This window comes from Morone saxatilis, unplaced genomic scaffold (assembly GCF_004916995.1).
Source record: "Morone saxatilis isolate NCDOM2014 unplaced genomic scaffold, NCSU_SB_2.0 Contig3, whole genome shotgun sequence".
NCBI classification, from domain to species: Eukaryota; Metazoa; Chordata; class Actinopteri; family Moronidae; genus Morone; species Morone saxatilis.
The window spans coordinates 7,338,858-7,360,624 of record NW_023339873.1 but is presented as its reverse complement, the minus strand read 5'-3'; the positions used below and the strand labels follow the sequence as shown (position 1 = coordinate 7,360,624).

The following is a 21,767-nucleotide window of genomic DNA, read 5'->3' as shown; positions in this document are numbered from 1 at the left end:
TCTGGTGTTTTTGTTTCGGGCTTTTAAAATTTCTTGCTTTTTTATTGTTTATCTTAAAACATAATTGAATGCAATTACAAAATGTGCTTCTGTATATACTAATAAATTGGATGAATATTTGACATTGTTGAGCAGAAATGATTGCAGAAATACCATCATACTGCATCAGTGTTATTTTTACACTGCAGCAGTTGCCTAAAATAATCTTAAGCTTATAAAAACATGGCAATTATACAATTCTTACATCTGTTTTAATTAAATATGTCGTATATTTTCTCCTGTTTCAGTAACCCAGACCTGCGGCGGTCAGAGCTCTCTCTGGATGCCATGCTGCAAAGAACTTCTTCCAACTCATCATCCTCCTCCTCCCCTTCATCTCAGGGAGGCTCAGCTGAAAGGAGAGGTACTAAAGAAAAAATTAACTGACACATGCACACACTGACATGCACACTCCTACACTACCAAATATATGAACTCATACACTTGCATGCAAACAATTAAAAAAAACAGTGGACATACTTGCTCTTGTATACATGCAAATGTGGACACAGAAACATGCAAGCATCTGCATACACTCAAAGGGCTTCAGCGAGTTTCAGAGGCTATCAGCGGGACATTGTCAGTCGCAGTTCTGCTCTGATCAACCTGTCTGATGTGCCCTGTTACTCTCAGCCTCGGGAGAGATAGAAGAGAGAAAATGAGAGAGGGTGATAGAGAGAGGCGTACAGGGATGTGTCAAACAACAGGCCAGAGGGATATCTAATATATGCATGGATCTCCCCTTGACAAACAGAGAGAGAGGTTGAAGTATGGTAGGATCGGTTTTCCTTCATGTTTGTTGGATGTTGTTACCATTTTGCAATGGGGTTGACAGTAAATATGGCAAAAAATTAAGAAAATGAGACCGAAAGTATCAGGATACGGTAAGAAATATATGAAATAGTTAGAGTCTGTGTGTGTATGCAGATCAAATGTGTAATTACTTCTTCTTCTGACCAGGTCAAACCAAGCAGGAAGGATCCCCTCCAGGAGCCAATCAGGAGGCAAAGCCCAAACAGGAGGAGGGCCGTGAATCCGCCAGACCCAGTAGACCTGCAGTGAGTCCGGCAACACAGACACACACGTTCACTTTCTATCACAGAAATCTCCTCTCTGGGAATCTTCTACAGGCCTCCTCTCCTTTTTTCTGCTATTCATCTGGTTCTTTATTTCTTTCTCTGCCTCCTTCTCTTTGTCCTTTCATTCTTCAGAGCTATAAGAAAGCCATAGATGAGGTCAGTGACACTTGAGTCCCCCTTTTTTTTATCCTGGTTTTCCTTTGCTTCGATCTCCAGAGCCCCTCTTTTTCCCCTGGCATGGTGGAGTTTTCACAAAGAGATGACATTTGTTTCTTTTAGCTTTAAAACACCGGGATGTAATGGCGATGGCAGTGCATGTGTGCTTCTACACACATACCTGAGAGTGTATGTGGATGCGGGCTTGTGTGTGTGTGTGTGTGTGTGTGTGTGTGTGTATGCATGTGTAGTGAGTGCGTGTGTGCGTGCGTGCGTGCACGCACGTGTGTGTGTGTGCAACCTCAACTGCCAAGCACCTGAACAGTCTCTGAATCTCTTTTCCTGTTTCTCTATTGTCACGGTTACTGGTCAGGAGGAGCTGGTAAGCCCACCGTGTGTGACGGTCCCCCACCCCGTCTGCATGATTTGGTCTGATCCATCGGCTGGGTTGGGGAGGGGAGGAACCACGGGCCAGTTGGCATGGGGGTGATTGGTAGGGGGTGCAGATTGATGCTGCACTCCAGTAGTACATCAAGCCTGATTATCTGTCTTTCTCTATTCTTATGACCCGTCTTCACAAAGTTAATATATTGCTTGTGAGCGGATAAAAGTGCTGATCTGTGATCACTTTTAAGTCACAAAATAAAAAATTTTGTGTGGCTAAGCAGAAAAAGTGGTCTCAGATAAGCACTCTTGGTCCAGGAAATGTTTACAGGCCCAGATATTTGTGTGACAACAAATTAGTTGTCCCCTTGTCATGATGCCGATGATTTGTCCCTCTCTTTGCCCCTCTCTGCTCCCTTTGTCCCTGAATGTGATTTGGTCTTTCACTCCTCAGGTTCTGAGACTGATGATTGAACTGATGAACTAACTGACTTCTTTTCCTTCTCCACTTCTTTTCCTCTCTATAGGACCTAAGTGCATTGGCAAAGGAACTCAGAGAACTGAGGGTAGAGGAGGGCAGCAGACCTCCAGTCAAGGTACAATGACATTTAATACTGATGATAACCAGTAGATAGATAGATTTTTTTAAATTGTAGTGTCTGTCTACAATGAACATAGTTGAAAAGCTAAAAGCTAATTTCCATTGTACTAAGACTGAGATACTGAGATAATTGAAATAGTACCCTGATAAGTACCTTGTCTTACCACAGTGTTATTTCTGACCAGCTTTTTTTATTTTGTCTCTGCTTCTTGTGTTCTAATAAAGGTAACGGACTACTCATCCTCTAGTGAAGATTCAGAGAGCAGCGACGACGACGGAGAGACCGTAGGCCACGATGGGACCGTTGCTGTTAGTGACATCCCCCGCATCATGTAAGTTGTCCCCTCTGTTTTTTGTTTTTCCTTCTCTCTGTGTTTTTTTCCAGCTGGACTTGTCGGTGTTCATTTGTGTTGAGATATGCATGTCTTTGGATTATGCGACATGCCAGTAGCTTGTCAGTGTTGTTTTGGCAAAATTGCTTTGTAAATAATTGGGTCTGTGTGTGTTTTTGTGTGTGCGTGTGTGTTGCAGGCCAGCAGTGCAGGGCAGCGGTGAGTCGTATGGAGGGCTGACAGAGAACTCTCTGGGAGATGCCTATAATAACTCCAAGGACGGCACTCTAGTGATGAGAGAGGTAATGATTGTGTGCGCACACACACACACACACACACAAACTCACACACAAAAGACACATGGATTTAGAGAGAAAAGAATGGAAAGAAAAATACAGTTTTTGTTTATATTCTAACTTAATCCTCTTTCTCTTCTACTGTCCTCATTTTCCTAGAAAACATTATATGTCATCTTTTATCTTTTATCCCTCTCCCTTTGTTTCTCAACTCTTTTCTCTCTTTTTTGGCTGTGTCTTAGGCAGAGGAGAGGAGGAGAGGTGGTCACACTGAGAGTAATGGGTTCGGGAATCACAGTAACCATGGTAACCTCCCTGACCTGGTGCAGCAAAGCAACTCTCCCTCAGCCACACCCACCACAGCCCTGCAGGAACTGGGCAACATGGCTGAGGTCAGAAACACATATACATTTGTGAATATAGTGTTGTAAATAAAACATAAAGTTAAATTAATGAAATAGGTCTTAAAATTATATTAAAAAGCAAACGAATTATTTAAAAGAGTATAAATGACTCAGTGATTCTGTATTTTATGTCTTGTACCTGACAATAAACACATTTGCATTAAACTGCATAACTGCATAATATATCTGTCAACAATGGCAAGTAGTAGTGTGTGTGTGTGTGTGTGTTTGTGTGTGTATGCAGTAGGCTGCTTCCAATAACTGACTTACTGTTTTCTGTCTTACAGTTTGGTGTAGGCGGGTCCAAAGCGTCCTTTACCCCATTTGTTGATCCGCGAGTTTATCAAACCTCCCCAAGTGAAAACGATGATGATGATGATGATAACTCAGCGGCTGGTAAGCAAAGCATAGGAAAGCTTTGGTCACACGTTTACATATTCAACCAGTTTCTTTATGTTAATTTATTTTTCTGTGGTATCCCAGCTATGTTTGCAAATGAGCTGATGAGGCAGGAGCAGGCCAGACTAAACGAAGCCAGAAAGATCTCTGTGGTCAACGTCAACCCTACCAACATCAGACCCCACAGTGACACACCAGAGATCCGCAAATACAAGAAACGCTTCAATTCTGAGATTTTGTGTGCTGCGCTCTGGGGTAAGAGGGGTCCTCCATCTCCCTTTATAAAAGAACAAAAAATGTACTGTCCTGTACCTCCATCTGTCTTGCTGTGTGTCTGTCTAACTCTTCATTTATGTTTAGGTGTGAACCTGCTGGTGGGGACAGAGAATGGTCTTATGCTGCTTGACCGAAGTGGACAAGGAAAAGTCTATAACCTGATAACCAGGCGGCGCTTCCTACAGATGGATGTGCTGGAGGGCCTCAATGTGCTAGTCACAATATCTGGTAGGTCTAACACAGAGACACTCACACTGTGTGCGCACACATGCAAGTGCATGCTCGTTGACACATTCCACCCCCTTCTCCTGTGTATCTGGCCCCAGATTGTTGCTCACATCGTACCTTTTGCAATATTAATTTGGTTCTGGCAATGTATTGTGTGTCTTTGATGAGTACTCATGAGTTTGACATCTTTTATTCTCTCAAATTCAAATAAGCTTGAAATTTGAAAAGTGAAACTCAAGAATAGATAAGATTAAACATTATGTGTAGCATTACATGTTTGGTAAATAACTGCAAGAGTAGTAATGGAATATACACGTGTGCTTCTTTCTGTTCTCTCAAAATACAAAAGTACCAGTGTTCTAGGTCAGTCACATGTAATCTGCCATTGTGTGCTGTTTATAGCCGAGTAGGTTTCTAAAATATTTTGGTATTTTATTGCTTCATTCCAGTAGATGTAATCTTATTTCTTTTTATCTCTTTGTCCCTCCCTCCCAGGGAAAAAGAATAAGTTGCGTGTCTACTACTTATCCTGGCTGAGGAACAGAATATTACACAATGACCCAGAAGTTGAGAAGAAGCAGGGTTGGATTACAGTTGGGGAGCTGGAGGGCTGTGTGCATTATAAAGTTGGTAAGGATCTGTGTGTGTGTGTATTTATTTATACATATATAAATGTATCCATTTGTATTAAACTAGAATGGTATCCAGGTTGTACTAACTAATCTGGCCCTTGGTTTATGATAAATTTGGTCCTAATTTTGAAAACCTGAAGATGATAAATGTATAACCTTTTAATAAATAAAATTTATTTTATGTACACTTGGTCAAATTGTTAAAAGTCAAAAAGTCCACCTGTTCATGTTTGATTCAAGCTCTTAAATGAGTGCCAATTTAATCTGTGTCTTTGTCATGTTTCCAGTAAAATATGAGAGGATTAAGTTCCTGGTGATTGCGCTGAAGAACTCTGTGGAAATCTATGCCTGGGCTCCCAAACCCTACCACAAGTTCATGGCCTTTAAGGTATGGACGCAAACATGCTTATACTTTGCATATATTGTATGGCTACAGGCCTGACATCTTTTTTAGCAAGATTTTCATTGACTGGATTGATCATTTTATTGTTTGTGTTTGTTTCCCTCTGACTTTGTCTTTCCGGCTTTTCCTCTGTCATCACCCTCTATCCCCTGGACATCTTCGCTTCTCTTCCTGCTTCACTTATTTTCTTTTCCTTCCCCTGTCTGTTTCTTTCTTCCTCTCTGTCAGTCATTCACTGAGTTGCAGCACCGTCCCCAGCTGGTTGACCTGACGGTGGAGGAAGGTCAGAGGTTAAAGGTCATCTATGGCTCCAGCGTCGGCTTCCATGTTATTGACGTGGACTCGGGCAACCCTTACGACATCTACATCCCCTCACATGTGAGTGCAGGCCTGTGCTTGTATATGTCTGAGTGTGTATCTTTTGTGTATCTCCAATAAACATGTTTTTTTAATAGAATAGAGGTGGATCTCTCACTTCTTATGAATTTGAATGAAGATCAATACTCAAGATGTAAGGAGGGATAACAGTATTTTTTCAGTCCTCCTTGCCCAACTCCTTCTGCATTACCTGCTCTCTCCTCCTGTGTCAAGGTCATGAGGTCTCATGAGGACTGGCTTCTAGGAATACAATAACTTTTTCATGACAAATTACCTCATTGATTGATTTGTTGTCGTGCAAGTAAGAGATTGATGGGTGGTTTACCTCTTTAATCAGATACTTTTTTAGTCTGCTAAATATGATGCATTGGGCTTGGACTATCTATGTCAAGAACACAGGATGTAGTTAAAAATGACTGAAGTTCTCTTATTACAAAACATTAAGTAGGCCTGCGTGATATGGTAAAAAAATGATCGCAATATGAGTCATGATTAGTGGGAATGGTCATTTTTGCATCACAGTTTTCTGCATCACTACAGTACTTCATTATAATGCTGTGTTGTCACACATTTTACTATTAACAGTTAATTGCGTCTGAAATTGCACTTGGCGATTTCGATAATGTTCCTATTGATGCAGCCCCATGCAAAAGTAGTAGCTGCTACCAAAATTTCCTGTTGCAACAAAGGTTATCCAAACAGCATTACTCACAAGAAGTCAGCATATTCTTTTAGCGTACTTCTGCTTATGATGGCAGTATGCAGTCAGTTAGAAATAGTAGTGGAAGAAGTGCTCAGATCTTTTGCATAGGTAAAAAAAAGGTTTTTAGGTAAAAGTACAAAAGTATTAGCATCAAATATACTTGGAGAACAAAAAGTATTCATTATGCAGAATGGCCCAAATACAAAATTTTTATTGTATTAGAATTAGTGCTGCATTCATTTGTAAATCACTTTAATTTTGGAGCTGGTAAACGTGGAGCTATAGTTTTAATTACTTTCCACAGGGATCAGTAAAGCCTGATCTTATCTTAATATTTAATAATACATCAAAATGTATTTGTTGATTATATTTTATATCATTAATCCTAATCTGCAAGGTAGCTACTAACATACGTTAATAAATAAATAAAAAGTATTCCCCTCTGAACTGGAGCAGAAGTGTAAAGTACAGAAACTTCAAAATTGCACTCAAGTACAGCACTTGAGTAAATATACTTTCCTCCCCTGCTTTATACATTCTGGTCACTCGATCACTCATGGAAGCTAGGTACACCATCAGTATTAGTCTATTTTTTTGCGTGGTAAATCAGTTTAGGTACTAGTATGCAAATTAGTTTGTTCTGTGCTGGCTTCACTTATCACATGCTTTTACTGAAATGAAGTTCAAACACAGTTGAGCCAAACTCTTGATTTAGTGGCAATATTTCAGTAAATATAAACCACTGAATACAGATGTAAGCACAGACAGTTGTAGCATGTGTTCCATTTGATGACACAGAGCAACTGAGCTTTACTGAGCTGTGCTTTACACTGTGTGTGTGCACTACAAGAATTATTGAAGAATATTCTTGACCTTTGGAGGTGATTGCCTTTTATGATTTTTGCCTTTAATCCTTGCTTCCTCTCTCTCTCCTTCCCTGCCAACTTCTCTTCTAGTGTGCCAAACAGACGAAGGTGACATCCTGCCATCCACCCTTTAGACTAGATCAATAGATCTTTAGTAAAACCCCATAGTGGCTGAACAGAAGTACTACACGTGTCTGTGTGCAGTATTAGAGTAGATATTAATGTACAACTTAGCTAGAAATCGGTTTGCATGAAAAAATTCATCTTACCCACAGGAGACATCACATAGTTATGAAAAGATGTGTACTACTCCTAACGAGTTGCTTGGTTATGCTGGAGCCACAACAGAAAAACTGCAGAATTAAATCAACATATTTATTAAAATAATTACATTTGAATTGCAATTTCCTTCAAGGCATTGCTGTCAGATTTATGACACACCATATTATTAATTATTAATATTCCAAAAACTAAACTTCACTCTCGCCAAACCACCAACACCACAGTTTCAGTGGTTCACAGAGTGCTTTTGTTAGGTTACAGTGCTACCATATTTCATATCTAATACAGTGTGTACATTTCTTCCCTAATGTGGTCAGAATAAGCAGAAGTGTGGCAATAAGTGCGTGCCATTTTGTTCTGAGTTCTTGAGTACATGCAGTTTCTAATGGGTAAAGATGACTTTTTTCATTACCTTATCACTCACTTGTTTCACTGATATGATGCCTTGTTGTGCTCCTGAAGTGTAGTATTGAGTCACACCTCAGGAGAGCCTGCTGGCACAAATGATGGGGTTGGTCTCTAGGCTACACTTTGGGTAAAGTGCACAGATTGAAGCTATGTCTGAGTGTGTTACCGTTCCCAACTCTTCTGGTGTTGTTTTTGTTCATTAAGGTCAAGGAGAAGTGCTATAGTTTCACAACTCACTTATTATACAGAACAAGGCTCCTCCGACAACAAGCCAAAGTCTGTACCTTTTGATGCACTGATGCTCCTGATATTTGGCAGCCTTGTCAATGTCCACAAACTTGCTCTTTAGAGGATTACAGAATGCAGGCCAGTCCAACAAAATGTCAAAGAGCGAGCCAAATTCTGTTGCATTAAATGCCCACGATGAAACCTCTGTAATAGTTTAATCTAATGTAGATTACGATTAAATTTGACAGATTTAATTAAAGCCTCTGAAATGTTATGCGTGTGTGTGTGTCTGTAATAGATCCAGAGCCAGGTGACTCCCCATGCTATTGTGGTGCTCCCTAAAACTGATGGAATGGAGATGCTGCTGTGTTACGAGGACGAGGGCGTCTACGTGAACACCTACGGTAGAATCACCAAGGACGTGGTGCTACAGTGGGGAGAGATGCCTACCTCTGTTGGTATGTCCTATCCACATGTGTATTTATGTGTGTTGTGTTTTTGGTGCATTTTTATAAACAGTGCAGTCATTAAAACATCACAGAAAAAACCCCAGTTCAAAGATGTAAATTAAAAATCACCAGTTAAGAGGTTTAAATAACTACAGTGATATATGCTAGTACCCATTTCAGCGCCTGTGCATGTGTGTGTTGCAATGCAGATCAAAAGTCTTGTGAATTAGCTGAACTAGCTCTTAACTGAACTTATGGGGGTTCTTTTAAAGTTTAATTGCATTCAAACATCAGTTTGTAACATCAGCCTTCACAGCTTCTAGTGCTGATTAGCCAGAACAAGAAAGAAGTGAGTGAGGGTAAAAGTTTGAGAAAAATGGATAGAGATGATCAATAGGGAATTAAAAGAAGTAAAACACAGAGAGGAAGAGAGAGGGGGCAATCAAGAAATGTATACATGTATGCATGAACACTGTTTCAATAAAAAAATCCACTTAATTTCTTGTATTTTACTGCCCCTGTGTGGTAGCCAGTGGCATTACACTTTAAAGCAACCACTTTTTGGGCTAGTCCCACTGAATCTGGATTAGGCATTCTGATGACACGTTTATTCATATTTGTTTTCCATCATCACTTATTGTTCTTTTATGTTTTCTCTTTTCCAGCCTATATCCATTCTAATCAGATTATGGGCTGGGGTGAGAAAGCCATAGAGATCCGCTCTGTGGAGACAGGTCATCTGGATGGAGTCTTTATGCACAAGAGAGCCCAGAGACTCAAGTTCCTTTGTGAGCGGAACGACAAGGTAAATAAACCACAGTTGGATTGTGTGCGCTTGGATTCTCAGTCATTTGTATGTATAGCTTTAAAAACCCACATTTATATATAGAAGCTGCTATAACATGGATTGTGAGCATGATGTTTGATTTGCATAGATCTTACACAGGCTAACAGAACCTAAAAGCAAATGAATAAATCATAAAAAAATCCTCGTTATTTGTGATCTGTAGTTAATGAGAGCTAATTACATTTAGAAATGAGAAAATAAAATGTTTATGTTTGTAATATTACTCCACTAGGTATTCTTCGCATCGGTGCGTTCGGGAGGTAGCAGCCAAGTTTTCTTCATGACCCTCAACAGAAACTCTATGATGAACTGGTGATGGCGCCTCCCACTGTCCACTCTGCCTCACTGTCCCACTGTCCAGCCCGGAGACTCACCTGGGCCCCCGGCAAATCTCACAAATGAACCCGATTGACCAAGAGGCTGCAAGAGAACTCTTTTAACACCTGAGAGACTAAAACGGTGTAGACAAAACAAAAAAAAACTTATCGTAGAGAAAAACAACAAAGACCAGTTCTAAATGAAGAAACATTTTACCCTAGATTATGTCGGGTCATGCAGAAGCCATCGTAACTCAAACTGACTGGCAAACTGGTGCCACTGACTTTCCAAATATTCCTACTTTCTCTGTCTCTGTCTGTAACTCTTTCCCCTTTTTGTCTGTCTCTTCTCTGCGAACGGACCAGTGCATTCAAGTGTACAACAACTGTAGAAATTCTGTACACCTTTTGCCTCTCTTCTTCTTCGTTTTGTCCGCCCAACGCTCCCTCCCTCCTTCCTGGTAGATCTAGCCGTCACTTTTTCAATCCTTTGACACCCATGTCTTCCATTTTCCTCCCTTCCTATCTGGCATGTGTGGGCTTATTTCAGCTGAACTACACCTCAGAGGTTGGAGAAATAGATGAATAAGATTTAATATAAATTTTAATACGTACTTCTGAATATGACATTGTAGGGAGGGCAGCTGAGGGATGACAAATCTACTCTGGATGTCGGCGGTAAAAGCGGACAGCCTGATTGATTTCCTTTCCCTTCTGTCACTCCCCCTCCTCCTCCTCCTCCTCCTCTTCCTCCTCCCGCCATCTTTCCGGGCTCTGAATAAACTGAATTGTGATTTAATGTTCTATCGCATTTCGCTGATAGAGATGCGGTGAGACTCTGCTGTCACAGGCGGGTTGTAACAGTATGCAATGATTATGTCTGTGTCCCTTTAAAATGAAATGACTGGTCCATTCTGTCGTCTTCCCTCCTTTTTTTTCCTCTTTTCCTCCTACTGTCACCCGCCATCAGCATCATCGCACTCATCTCCCTGTTTCCACTATTCCGTCTTTAAACTCTGAAGGTGCTGCATCAGATATACTGTAATATTAAATGAACAATGAGAGCGTCATTCTGTTCATTCTGTTTCTTTCTGTTCTTTTCTTTTTCTGCGGCTGAGTCAGTCAGTCTTTGAAGCTTGATGAAATGTACAGCACATCTTTGTCTCTGAAAATCAGGAGTGTATGTTAGTGGGTGTGTGGGTGTGTGTGTGTGCATTAAAAGTATGAGTGGGTGTGTGTTTGACTTGATGTTGAAATGAGTCCCATTCAAATCATGTCCGAATCAAAGTGGGATATCAAAGTCAATGTCCAGAAAAAGGTCAAGTAATTCAGTCTGTGTGCGCAAACTTTTACCTTATGTGATCAAAGCAACATTGAGTGTGTTTACATGCAGATTTATGATATTATCTTCTTAGTATGGAGTTTATGAGTTGGTGTATTTGAACACCAAGCATTTAAAAATAGGCAATATTTGTGGGGGTTTTTTTGGAGTATGTTTCTGATTCCTTTAACACAGCAATGTTTTGGCTATTCATGAGCACAGCCATGTTGCTGTAGGGAAATACGCATATGGACAGTATATCCTGAATACAACCTCAACAGGATATGAGCTACTATCCTGAATACTGTGTGCATGTGAAAGCACTCATTGTTGAAAGCTGTGGTGTCCTTTTGGACAATGCTCCTCCCTGATTGGTTCTTCTGATTTTGGCTCCTACCTGTTTGTACAGTGCCTAGCATGATGTAAGCAAAACAAAAAAGGAGGCCAAAAGATTATGGCTCACGTTACGATTGATCATTTTATTGCCCGTTTGGTTACTTTAAATCATTTTCTTTTGTGTTACTGTCTAACTTTAACACATTGCTGATGTAATTTGTCTCTTCTAACGAAGATATACATTAACAAATTTAAGACTTGATTTATTCTTTGAAAGGAGTAACTGAATATGATATGACAAAACTGTGCCATTTCTTTTTAAATATTTAGTACAGCTCAATCATTAATACATGATTTTATAACACTACTGAGGGTGGACTTGGAGGAAGACTATAATGCGTTAGCCTTTTTTTCCCGGTGGATATACTGCAGGTTTGGCAGTATGCCGGCCTATGGTTAACAAAGGAAAGGTCACACACAAAAAAAAAAACGATTAATTTCCCAATGACGTTATGAGTTTTTTTCTGTTAAATTATTTTCTGTTATATTTTCAAGGACTTTTTTCCCCCACAGTAGCTGTTCCTGTGCAGCTGTTAGTTAGGTTCATTGATCTCTGTTAGGGGGGGCAGACTAGCATTTTAGCAATAAAGAGCCGAGCTGAAGAAACCACTGTCTTCCCTGTGTGTGCAAGCATGCATCTGTGTGTATGATTAATGAGCAAGTGTGAATGGGGCATTATTACTATGTTTGTCCAACATGGAATTCACTCTTCCCATTGGAAAATTCTGATGGTCATTACAATGAGGACTCTCCTTTAAAAGACAAAACCACTGTATTCTTTATTCTGTTTATTTCTTGTTTTCTTTATTTTGAAAGAGCATTACTAATGTCCTGTTTTGGGATTTCTTTGTTTTGTAAAAGAGAAGCTGTAAGAGAGAAATAAATGAAACTAGAGCATTATGCCTGTGTAGTAGTGTTTTCTTTTTTTTTGCGGATGTGTTTGAGAGTGTCTTTTTGCAAGTGTGCACATTTGTATCCTCGACCCTCAGACTTTGTCCGTCCCTCGAGTATATCATTAACAGCGTGTGTGTGTGGTGTGTGTGTGTGTAGTGTGTGTGTGTGTGTGAGTGCAGTTGTTGTGTGTGTGTGTGTTGTGTGTGTGTGGTGTGTGGTGCATCTGTGTGTGTGTGTGTGTGTGTGTGTGTGTGTGTGTGTGTGTGTGTGTGTGTGTGTTAGAGAGAGGGAGAGAGAATAGTGTCCAAATGTCATTATTACTATCAAAGAACACAACTTTGAAACTGAGAAGCAACATGTGCTATTTGGGATTAATTTTGCATCCCTTTATTAATTGCTAGACATACAATATATCATTGTGTGAAACACCCTGAAAGCAGTGTTTTCCACAATAGATTTCAGACTGTCTCACTCTCTGGTCAATGTTTATGATTTTATTCCTTCCCTTTAATAGTAATATGTGTATTAAAGATGGACAAGACCACTGTTCTTTAGTGTGTAAGAGTTCTGTCAGTACTGTAGGGGTGTGTGCATGTGTGTGCGCATGCATGTGCTACTTGATTAGCGAGTGGACACAGCGTGATCAGGCATGTAGCTTTCATTGATCATTACCTCCTGGCTGACACTCTGGACCCATCATGGAGTCGGGAAAGGTAAGCTAATTCTTGACAAATACATTCTTTATATTCCCTTCATATTCCTTTTATATTGGATTTAATAAAATGGTTATGTATTCTAAATCATGTAAGCAATATTTGAAAACAGATGGCTTGTCACTATATTGCTGACAGCTTCAGGCACTCAGAGGGTTACATTTATTATTCTCACCTGAAGAAATAACCAGCTTTTTATTTAGCGTCTTCTGTGTTTGCATTGTCATTTTGCTTATGAGTCATGAATTAAATTCTGATGTGTCTTCTGCAATATTTCAACTAAAATTTGCTTATCGGAATAAGAATCAGAATCAGAATCGTGTTTATTGCCAAGTAAGTTTTTACATGTAGGAACTTGCCTTGGTGCGTTGGTACATAAAAATCACACAAAGTATTTTTTTAAATATAAATAGATAAAGATAAAGATAGAAAGATCTAAACTGTAGAGGAAAGATATTTACAATGTGCAGGATAGAAAAACCAATGGGAGTGCATTAATGTAATGCCCATTATGGTTACTTATAACACATAACATATAACATACAGTAGTAGCTTTTGTAACTTCTGTATGTAAGCATTCGTATGATTGTCAGTAACAGTTCATAAAGCAGTTTTAAATCCATTGATAATGTAGATAATTTCTTTTTTTCTGCATTTGGATGTGCACTTTTATTTGTGACCGTGTACTAAGCAAGTACATCTGACTATTTACACATTAATACTCTTTGCTTAAGTGCATGTGCAGGTTAAGTTGTGTGTTTGTCCATGCATCCATGTGTATGTGTCCTTATCTGAATGATTGCCTTTCACTCCTGCAGCAGCTAACTGGTACATTGGCCGTGGCCGTGTTTACAGCAGTTCTGGGGTCCCTGCAGTATGGCTACAGTCTTGGAGTCATCAATGCACCACAGAAGGTAGGCTCTACTTTAATACAACCTTATCTCCCTTACGGGGCTATCTAATTGCCTCAGAATACTGATATTTGCATACAAAAGCGGGCAGTATGAATAAGCGTACTCAACTATATGGCTATAAGAAGTGTACAGAGATTTTCATCAGTATCTATATCTGTTCAACCAACAAAATGATCTGTCTCTGTATTTGGAAAGAAGAGCAAAGGGGGTTGGTTTTTATACCAGAAGTCATGCTGCAATTTTGTATTTTATAACCTCAAATTAATAAATATACAATTGTTGTGCTTTCAAAGCATCAAATGGATTTAATATTGCATATAATATTGCACTTGAACCCCCTACATGGAAACATTCTGTTCATCCTTCAGTTGAAGGCAATAATCTTAAATTCCAATGATGTGTTTGCATTTCTTGATGTGTTAATGTTTCTGCAGTTTGCTAGGAAAGGGTACAGAGATAACAGTGTCCTGCTAGAGGCACTGTGCAGATATGGCAGGTAATTTCCTCAAAACAAGATGTAAACATGTCGGTATGCTGAAATTAGAAATAAATCTGTGGAGGTAAACCAAAAGTACACAGCCCACTACCAATTGTACTGTTGATGGATTACTAGAGATAGTGCAATTGAGATGAACACCAAATGTGCCACTTGTTTATGAACAAGTGAGTACTCTTTTTTTTTTTAGAATAAAAGCTCAATGGATTATGCGTGTGTATATGTGTATGCATACTTTGTGCCTGCTTTTTGGTCTGTCTGTGTGTGCAGCCAGGGATTGTACCTCTTAAAGATCCACAAACATGCCTGTGTCATAGGTCATTGAAAAGAACTATGGGCGGTCTCTGGGGGTGTGGTCAGAGAAGGCAGCTGTCCTGTCAGAAAACGGCACAGAAGAAGAAGAGTTCTCAGAGGCGGGACATCACCCTGACGTGATCATGTATTGGTCATTGTCGGTGGCAATCTTCTCCATTGGTGGCATGTTATCATCCTTCCTGGTGGGATTTGTGGGAGACCTGAGAGGGAGGTAAGAAAGGAAAAATAAAATAATAAATCGAATGGGGAATGTTAGGAGTAATCAATATAGAATAATGCCATGGCATATGTCTTTATCCATCATCTGACTTCATATATCTCCCTCTGCCACCTTTCTTTCTTTCTCTCTGTCTTACAGGGTAAAGGGCATGTTAATGGTCAATGTTCTGGCTGTAGCTGCTGGACTGCTGATGGGTCTTTGCAAGATGTGGAAACCTCACATCATGGTCATCTCGGGTCGCGCTGTTATGGGCTTTTACTGTGGTACAGTAAAGCAAATGTTATAACCTTTGATTAACAGTCACATTATTTAGTTGGAAAAGCCAATCTTTATGAGTTATATATACATATATTTAGGAATATTAACCTCATGATTGGAAGTGTATTAGTTAATATAATATATAAACTGCACTTGGATACAACAAGGAAAAATATATTTCCTTCCTTTATTGTGATATATCCAACAGCGAATATTTGTGTGAATTTGATTAGCTCATGATGTGTGTGTTTCAGGGTTGACATCTGGGCTTGTGCCTATGTACATTGGGGAGATTGCACCCAAGGCTTATAGAGGAGCTCTGGGAACATTACACCAGCTGGCTATTGTCATTGGCATCCTACTCAGCCAGGTGACGTGTACTCACACACACATGCACAACACCATCTTTGCTTGTTAGCATACTGAACATGTAACTTGAACTGTATCTGTGTGCGTTTGTTTGTGGATACAGGTAATAGGTTTGGACTTTATACTTGGTAATGATGATATGTGGCCCCTGTTGCTTGGGCTGTCTGGAGCTCCAGCAGTATTACAATCCTTTCTGCTGCCACTATGTCCTGAGAGCCCACGTTACCTTTACATTCTACTGGGCAAGGAGCAAGAGGCTAGAAAAAGTAAGAATTACACACAGCAACTCTTTATGTCATCCTTTTTCTGCAAACCCTATATATACAGTATATATGCTACATAAGATACTGAGCAGCGTTTCACAGACTTAGGGTTGGGACCCAAAATGGGTTGTGGATGCGGACCCATTTTTATTGGATCCCCAACTTATTTGAAGAAAGAGAGAACTCTCCTCTTCTATTTTAATTGGGAAAATGAATTAACATATAGCATTGTTATGCTGGAGAAACATCCAGTGACTACTACTTGAAAAGGTGTTAAAAGTCCATTGTGTAACATTAAGGAGGATCTATTGGCAGAAATCTAATAGAATGAGTTTTCATTATGTGTATAATCACCTGAATATAGGATCATGTTTTTGTTACTTTAGAATGAGTTTTTTTTATCTACAGATGCCGTGCGTTGCCTTCAATGGAGTCTGCCATGTTGAACCACCATGTTTCTATAGTAGTCCAGAAGAGAAATAGGGCCTTTTGTATTTGGCATCATGCCTCCTGCACACTTCAAAGCCCATTCTTATTCCCAGGTCATCAAATACAAACATGAGAGGTTTTCAGGTAGTTGCAATCTAAAACATCACCACTACCACCAGGAGCTCAGCATGGTGAACTTTGTGCGACAGAGCAAAATCAATGTGGCAACCGCTTTGTATCCTTACTGGAAATTGCTTCACTTCTGTTGCCTTTCCCATCATTGAAATGACTGGACTGTACAGGGGTGCGAAAAAGCTGGGGTTCCAGGAAGGCACCAAACTTTTATTTGGGTCTCGAGCTGAAAAGTTTGGAAACCCCTGCTTTAAAGAAATTGTTCAGCAATTTGGGCATTTTGCTTTCCTACACAGGGTTACATGAAAATATTGATACCACATTAATGTCTGACTCCTATAAGGCTACAGTCAGCAGCTAGTTAGCTTAGCTTAGCATAAAGACTTGAAACAGTGTGAAACAGGTAACCTGGCTCTGTCAAAAGGAAACGAAATCTACAAAAATCTCTACATTTAATTTAATTTAATGTTATATCTCATTTCAACCAAGTGTAAAAGCGTTAATTCACTGTTTATGTGCCAGAAGATTTATTGACAGCCAAGAAACCATCTGTCACATAAACCTTGTTTGTTTCTATGGACTAAACAACCAAGATAAATTGTGTTATGATGAGATGTTATATTAATAAGTGAGCTTTAGAGGTGCTGTAAGCTGATTTGTTAGCTTTGGACAGAGCCAAACTAGCGTTTCCCCCTTGTTTACAGTCTTTATGCTAAGCTAAGATAACTGGCTGCTGGCTTTAGCTTCATCCATACAATACATGAAAGTGGTATCAGTCCTTCATCTACAGTAACTGATCTGTGTTTTGTTGCAGGTCTTCTTCGTCTAAAAGGGGCTTATGATCCAACTCCTGATCTGGAAGAGATGAGGAGAGAGAAAGAGGAGGCGGACAGGGAGCCCAGGGTCTCCATCCTGTCTTTGGTAGGTCTCTGTACAGGACTTGAGATATGTACTTTTTTCATGAACAGTTTTGAAGAAAAAAATGACTTTGATTTTTGGGTTTCAAAATAAAATAGCTGATAAACGGCCACCAGAGTACTCACATTATACTTTAACAGTCCTGACATCCCTCCTCTGGGTGTACAGAGACACTCAACAATGCAAATTAATCAGCTACCAAAGTACACTGATGATCTCATGTAGTTGATGTTAAATCATTAGTTGAATAGTAGTGATGTGAAAGTGAAGGAATTTCTGCGCATCAGCCAACTTAAAGTTTAAACCTACTTCATCAAACAGGCCGACTGAGGGAGGATCAGGATATAATTATAGTATGAGCTTTTAATAAAGTGCAGCAACTAACATTTCAACATCAGAGTAACTCTGACATCCTTTATGTCGAAACGTTAATTGCTGCAACTTATTAAAAGCTCTTACTGTAAGTGTGTGCTCCAGATCTCAGCATTCCAGATTGGGCCTCAATATATAATAGCATGTTATAAAGATTATTGGACACAAGCTACTTTAAGCAGCTGCAGATGAAACTATCCCACAGTACAACCAGAGTTGCAAAAAAATTGAAAATACTTATTTCATACATAACAGCAGAAAGAAAAAAACATGAATTATGTTTTCTCTAGCTGTCACACATTAGTTAGCATACTGCAAAGCAGCACAGGAAGTACTCTCACATTAGTTAAACAAAAATGTGCGTTTTAGTCATGTTCTTTAGGAAACCATTGCAGTGACGGTTACGGTTTTGTATTCTCCCCAAGATCCGCTCCTCTGTGTACAGACAGCAGCTGATCGTTGCACTAATGATGCACCTCTCCCAACAGTTGTCTGGCATCAATGCAGTGAGTGGCAAAATTACTTCAACTTTCTCTCATTCAGTTTACTGAGATTAAACTGAAATTGCAGTGATTTTCATGATGACAGGAAAATTGTGGTATCATTGTACATGCATATCTACAGTACCTGCGTCAAATGGCTAAATGTTTGACTTCTTTATTAAGACAAAGCTGGAGATTTTTGTTTATGTGCTGAAAATGTATGGCAGAGGAGATCTGTCTTGCTCTGTACACAAAAAAAACCGTTCCTTTATGTCTGACTTTGCAATTACCGAAAATATACTTGTTTTGTTGTCAAGATCTTTTATTACTCTACGGATATCTTTGCTCGGGCTGGTGTTGGTCAGCCAGTCTACGCCACAATAGGAGTCGGGGTCATCAACACAATCTTCACTATGGTGTCGGTGAGTGGCTACATTTATATGCACATGTAAAACACACGGACATATGCTCACACATTATGGACATTAAACCATGAACGTGCACTGATGTTCTCTTATTTCATCATGAAAACACACACAAACACATACAGATAAACATGTACACACACACAAACACGTGTATTGTATGTTCTAGGTTGCACTGGTGGACAAGGCTGGCAGGCGCACTCTGACTCTGGTTGGTTTGGGAGGGATGTGCTGCTGTGCAATTGCCATGACAGTGGGGCTCAAATTCCAGGTTTGTTCACTCTTTCTCTTATGTGACTAAAATGTTGCGTTGCTCTCACTATAATATCTGTGTGGCTAGTATTCATCACATTGTCAATAGGAATGTTAAAAAGGTAAAGTAAATTTTTGTTAATATATTTATTAAAGCTTTACTTTGATCATTTGAAGAAATAGGAAATCATTTTTCTTGACTTACTTGACTGTACTCTTCCCTCTAGAGTGATTACTCGTGGATGAGCTACGTCAGCATGTCCGGTATCTTCCTCTTTGTGAGTTTCTTTGAAATTGGTCCTGGTCCCATTCCATGGTTCATAGTTGCTGAATTGTTCAGCCAGGGACCTCGGCCTGCCGCCATCGCTCTGGCTGGCTGCTGTAACTGGACCTGCAACTTCATCATAGGCATGACCTTTCAATATATACAGGTACGCAGAAAGGCAGTACACATACGTACTGTATTGTAAACTTGTGCCACATATGCACTTACATGTGGGTTGAGGTATCTTTGCTTCATTCACAGAAATGACTCCTGTCTTTTATTTTTATCCTTTTCAGACTTGGCTGGATTGTTATGTGTTCATCCTGTTTGCTGTGCTCCTTCTCGGCTTCACTGTATTTACTTATCTTCGGGTCCCTGAGACCAAGGGCAAAACTTTTGAGGAGATTGCTGCTGTCTTTCACAAGGGACGAAAAAAGTCGAGACAGAGCCCTAAAGCTGCTGAACTGCAGCAGCTCAAAACATCCACGGATGCTTAAAACGACAGCTGTGTGTTTGCGTAGTGTGTTCTTATGCGTGTGAAAGGTGTGTCCATCTGTCAGTATTTCAAATGTCAAGTGTTTATGTACATTTGTCCTATTAGTGTTATAATAATTACTTAGTGTATTAAGGAGAAAAGTATTTTATTATAATATATTATAATTTTTTTAGTATAATATTAAAGTAAATATGAGAGCTACACATCATGTTTCCATTATAGCGTGGAGTGGTATTTATGTTTAATGAAAATGTAAACTTTTATTACAGTATTATGACTTGGAACACATGACTGTTTGTATGTGAAAAGGGTTACTTGTTGTACCTACAGAAAATTGTGACCTGACTCTACAGTTCACCCTAACTCTTGTTGTGGTTTCCAGGCAGGTTTTTTTGGCCCCAATGAGCAGATGTTTTCAGAAAATAAGCTGTAAAAACCAAATGCACACTACCTACCCAGCACCAAAGTCCAGGCACACAAAGTTAGCATGTAGTTGATGCATATAGTGGAGACCAAAAAACTGAGCTATAAGGGCAGTGACTATGGTTAAAAGTGGTGGCTAAAAACACAACTCCTTATGAATGCTAACATTGCCCTGTGTCTGCTGAATCTGTAAATAGGCAACTGTTTCAAGTTTGCCATGTCACTATTGTATTCAAAACTTGCCCCAAGTGGCCAGGAAATCTGTTCTTGCTATTTTACCACTTACCAACTACAGCTACTAGAACTGTGGAATAAGTGAGATGGGAAATTAAACAATATTTGCATTTGAAGAACCCTAAAGAGAAGAGACAGTCAAGTTATCTTATATTAGTGTCTGATGTACTGTAATACATCTGGATATTGCTGTGGAATTCTTCCTCATTTTCTGTCTTAAAATGTAATCACAAGCCCCTTCCACTGAAAAATGTGTTTTGCTTATCATCACTTCACTTAAATGTTTGACCTTCACTGTGGAGGACAATGTATGTGTATGTATGTATAAGTTTGACACTGGAGGGGCAAGTTTCTCTGTGCTCACCTTAAATTTGAATTTAAGGCATATATGCAGGAGTTATACTTTCTAACATTGCAACTAGTTTGGAAGCCAATCAACGGCCCAATATTCAATTGTGAATGATGTATGCATACACTGACTGTGAAGTAAGAGGCCTCTTGTTTCCAGCTATTAAACTTTTGAAACAATACATATTTGCACATGTAGATTCTGTATTTTCTTTAGTGAAAAACAGTTGATGTAGGGCTTTATTTTATCCACCCAAGTAAGAATGCTTTGTTTTAGGGAACCTGTATTCCTTTAGTGCCTTTTATACGTATATGTATAGACCAATGGGAGTGCATATAGCAGACAGTGGGCGTTTAACGTTTAACCAATATTTACCCTGCTTTCAGACAGGTCTATTTACCCAAAGACACAGTACCTCTTACACAGCCCCCAGCAACGCTATGGGACTAATTACAAGTTGCCTGTACTCTTCCCACTAAATGCCTCATTTTTGCTCAACAGTTACACCCACCTGGAAAAACAGTAAAAACAAGAACCCTGAGTATTTAAATGTTTATATTTGCATAATCATAGTTGTCTTGTAAACATTTTGAAAGTATTAAAGAGGCAGTATGGTAGCATAGTAGTCTTTTAACTGCAGTTGTCACAGCTGTTTTGTGTTCTGGTGGTATAAAATAAGTGATGACATGAAAATGTCTTTTTTCAGGTTAAGGCATTTTATGCACTTTTTAAAGGATGGATAATAAAGACATCATGAAAAGATATGTTTGTCCCTATAAATACATTTTTGTCATATTAGTGCTGTATAGCCAGTAGTGGAAAAAGTATTCAGATCTTTCTAAATAAAAGTAGCTATAACCTACTGCAAAAAATACTGGGTTGGGTTATTATTATTGATGCATATGCACATGTTAATGTTAATGTTGTAGCTGGTTAATGTGTTAGTATTTTATATTCTACTGGGTTGTTTCTTGATTCATCCATCCGGACCAAAACCTCATGGCACAAAAACAGTTTCTTCCCATCTGCAGCTGGCCTCATTAACAAGGCCCAGTACCCCCTTTGTCACTGACTCTTATACCCACTGACTCGTATACCCTCCCTGCATATACAGTATGCATTAC

The 21,767-nt window shown here is 39.4% G+C and overlaps 2 protein-coding genes across 2 annotated transcripts in view; both read left to right on the top strand.

Moving 5' to 3' along the window:
* Nucleotides 1–12,324, top strand: part of tnika (TRAF2 and NCK interacting kinase a) — a 58,515-nt gene extending 46,191 nt beyond the window's left edge. The window contains exons 21-35 of the mRNA XM_035673824.1: nucleotides 288–403; nucleotides 1,000–1,097; nucleotides 2,186–2,254; nucleotides 2,485–2,591; nucleotides 2,791–2,893; nucleotides 3,130–3,279; nucleotides 3,579–3,687; nucleotides 3,775–3,945; nucleotides 4,051–4,194; nucleotides 4,690–4,824; nucleotides 5,114–5,214; nucleotides 5,458–5,607; nucleotides 8,393–8,552; nucleotides 9,209–9,348; nucleotides 9,623–12,324. Of these exons, the coding sequence (XP_035529717.1) occupies nucleotides 288–403; nucleotides 1,000–1,097; nucleotides 2,186–2,254; nucleotides 2,485–2,591; nucleotides 2,791–2,893; nucleotides 3,130–3,279; nucleotides 3,579–3,687; nucleotides 3,775–3,945; nucleotides 4,051–4,194; nucleotides 4,690–4,824; nucleotides 5,114–5,214; nucleotides 5,458–5,607; nucleotides 8,393–8,552; nucleotides 9,209–9,348; nucleotides 9,623–9,706 (1,837 nt within the window). The 3' untranslated portion in view covers nucleotides 9,707–12,324. The remainder of the gene's footprint in view (nucleotides 1–287; nucleotides 404–999; nucleotides 1,098–2,185; nucleotides 2,255–2,484; nucleotides 2,592–2,790; nucleotides 2,894–3,129; nucleotides 3,280–3,578; nucleotides 3,688–3,774; nucleotides 3,946–4,050; nucleotides 4,195–4,689; nucleotides 4,825–5,113; nucleotides 5,215–5,457; nucleotides 5,608–8,392; nucleotides 8,553–9,208; nucleotides 9,349–9,622) is intronic.
* Nucleotides 12,325–12,980: 656 nt separating this feature from the next.
* Nucleotides 12,981–20,824, top strand: slc2a2 (solute carrier family 2 member 2). The gene is made up of 12 exons (XM_035673822.1): nucleotides 12,981–13,031; nucleotides 13,850–13,945; nucleotides 14,759–14,967; nucleotides 15,115–15,239; nucleotides 15,489–15,604; nucleotides 15,707–15,869; nucleotides 17,242–17,348; nucleotides 18,143–18,223; nucleotides 18,517–18,621; nucleotides 18,794–18,895; nucleotides 19,104–19,307; nucleotides 19,438–20,824. The coding sequence occupies exons 1-12, from the start codon at nucleotides 13,017–13,019 to the stop codon at nucleotides 19,636–19,638; spliced, it is 1,524 nt and encodes a 507-aa protein (XP_035529715.1). The 5' UTR covers nucleotides 12,981–13,016; the 3' UTR covers nucleotides 19,639–20,824.
* Nucleotides 20,825–21,767: the final 943 nt, after the last annotated feature.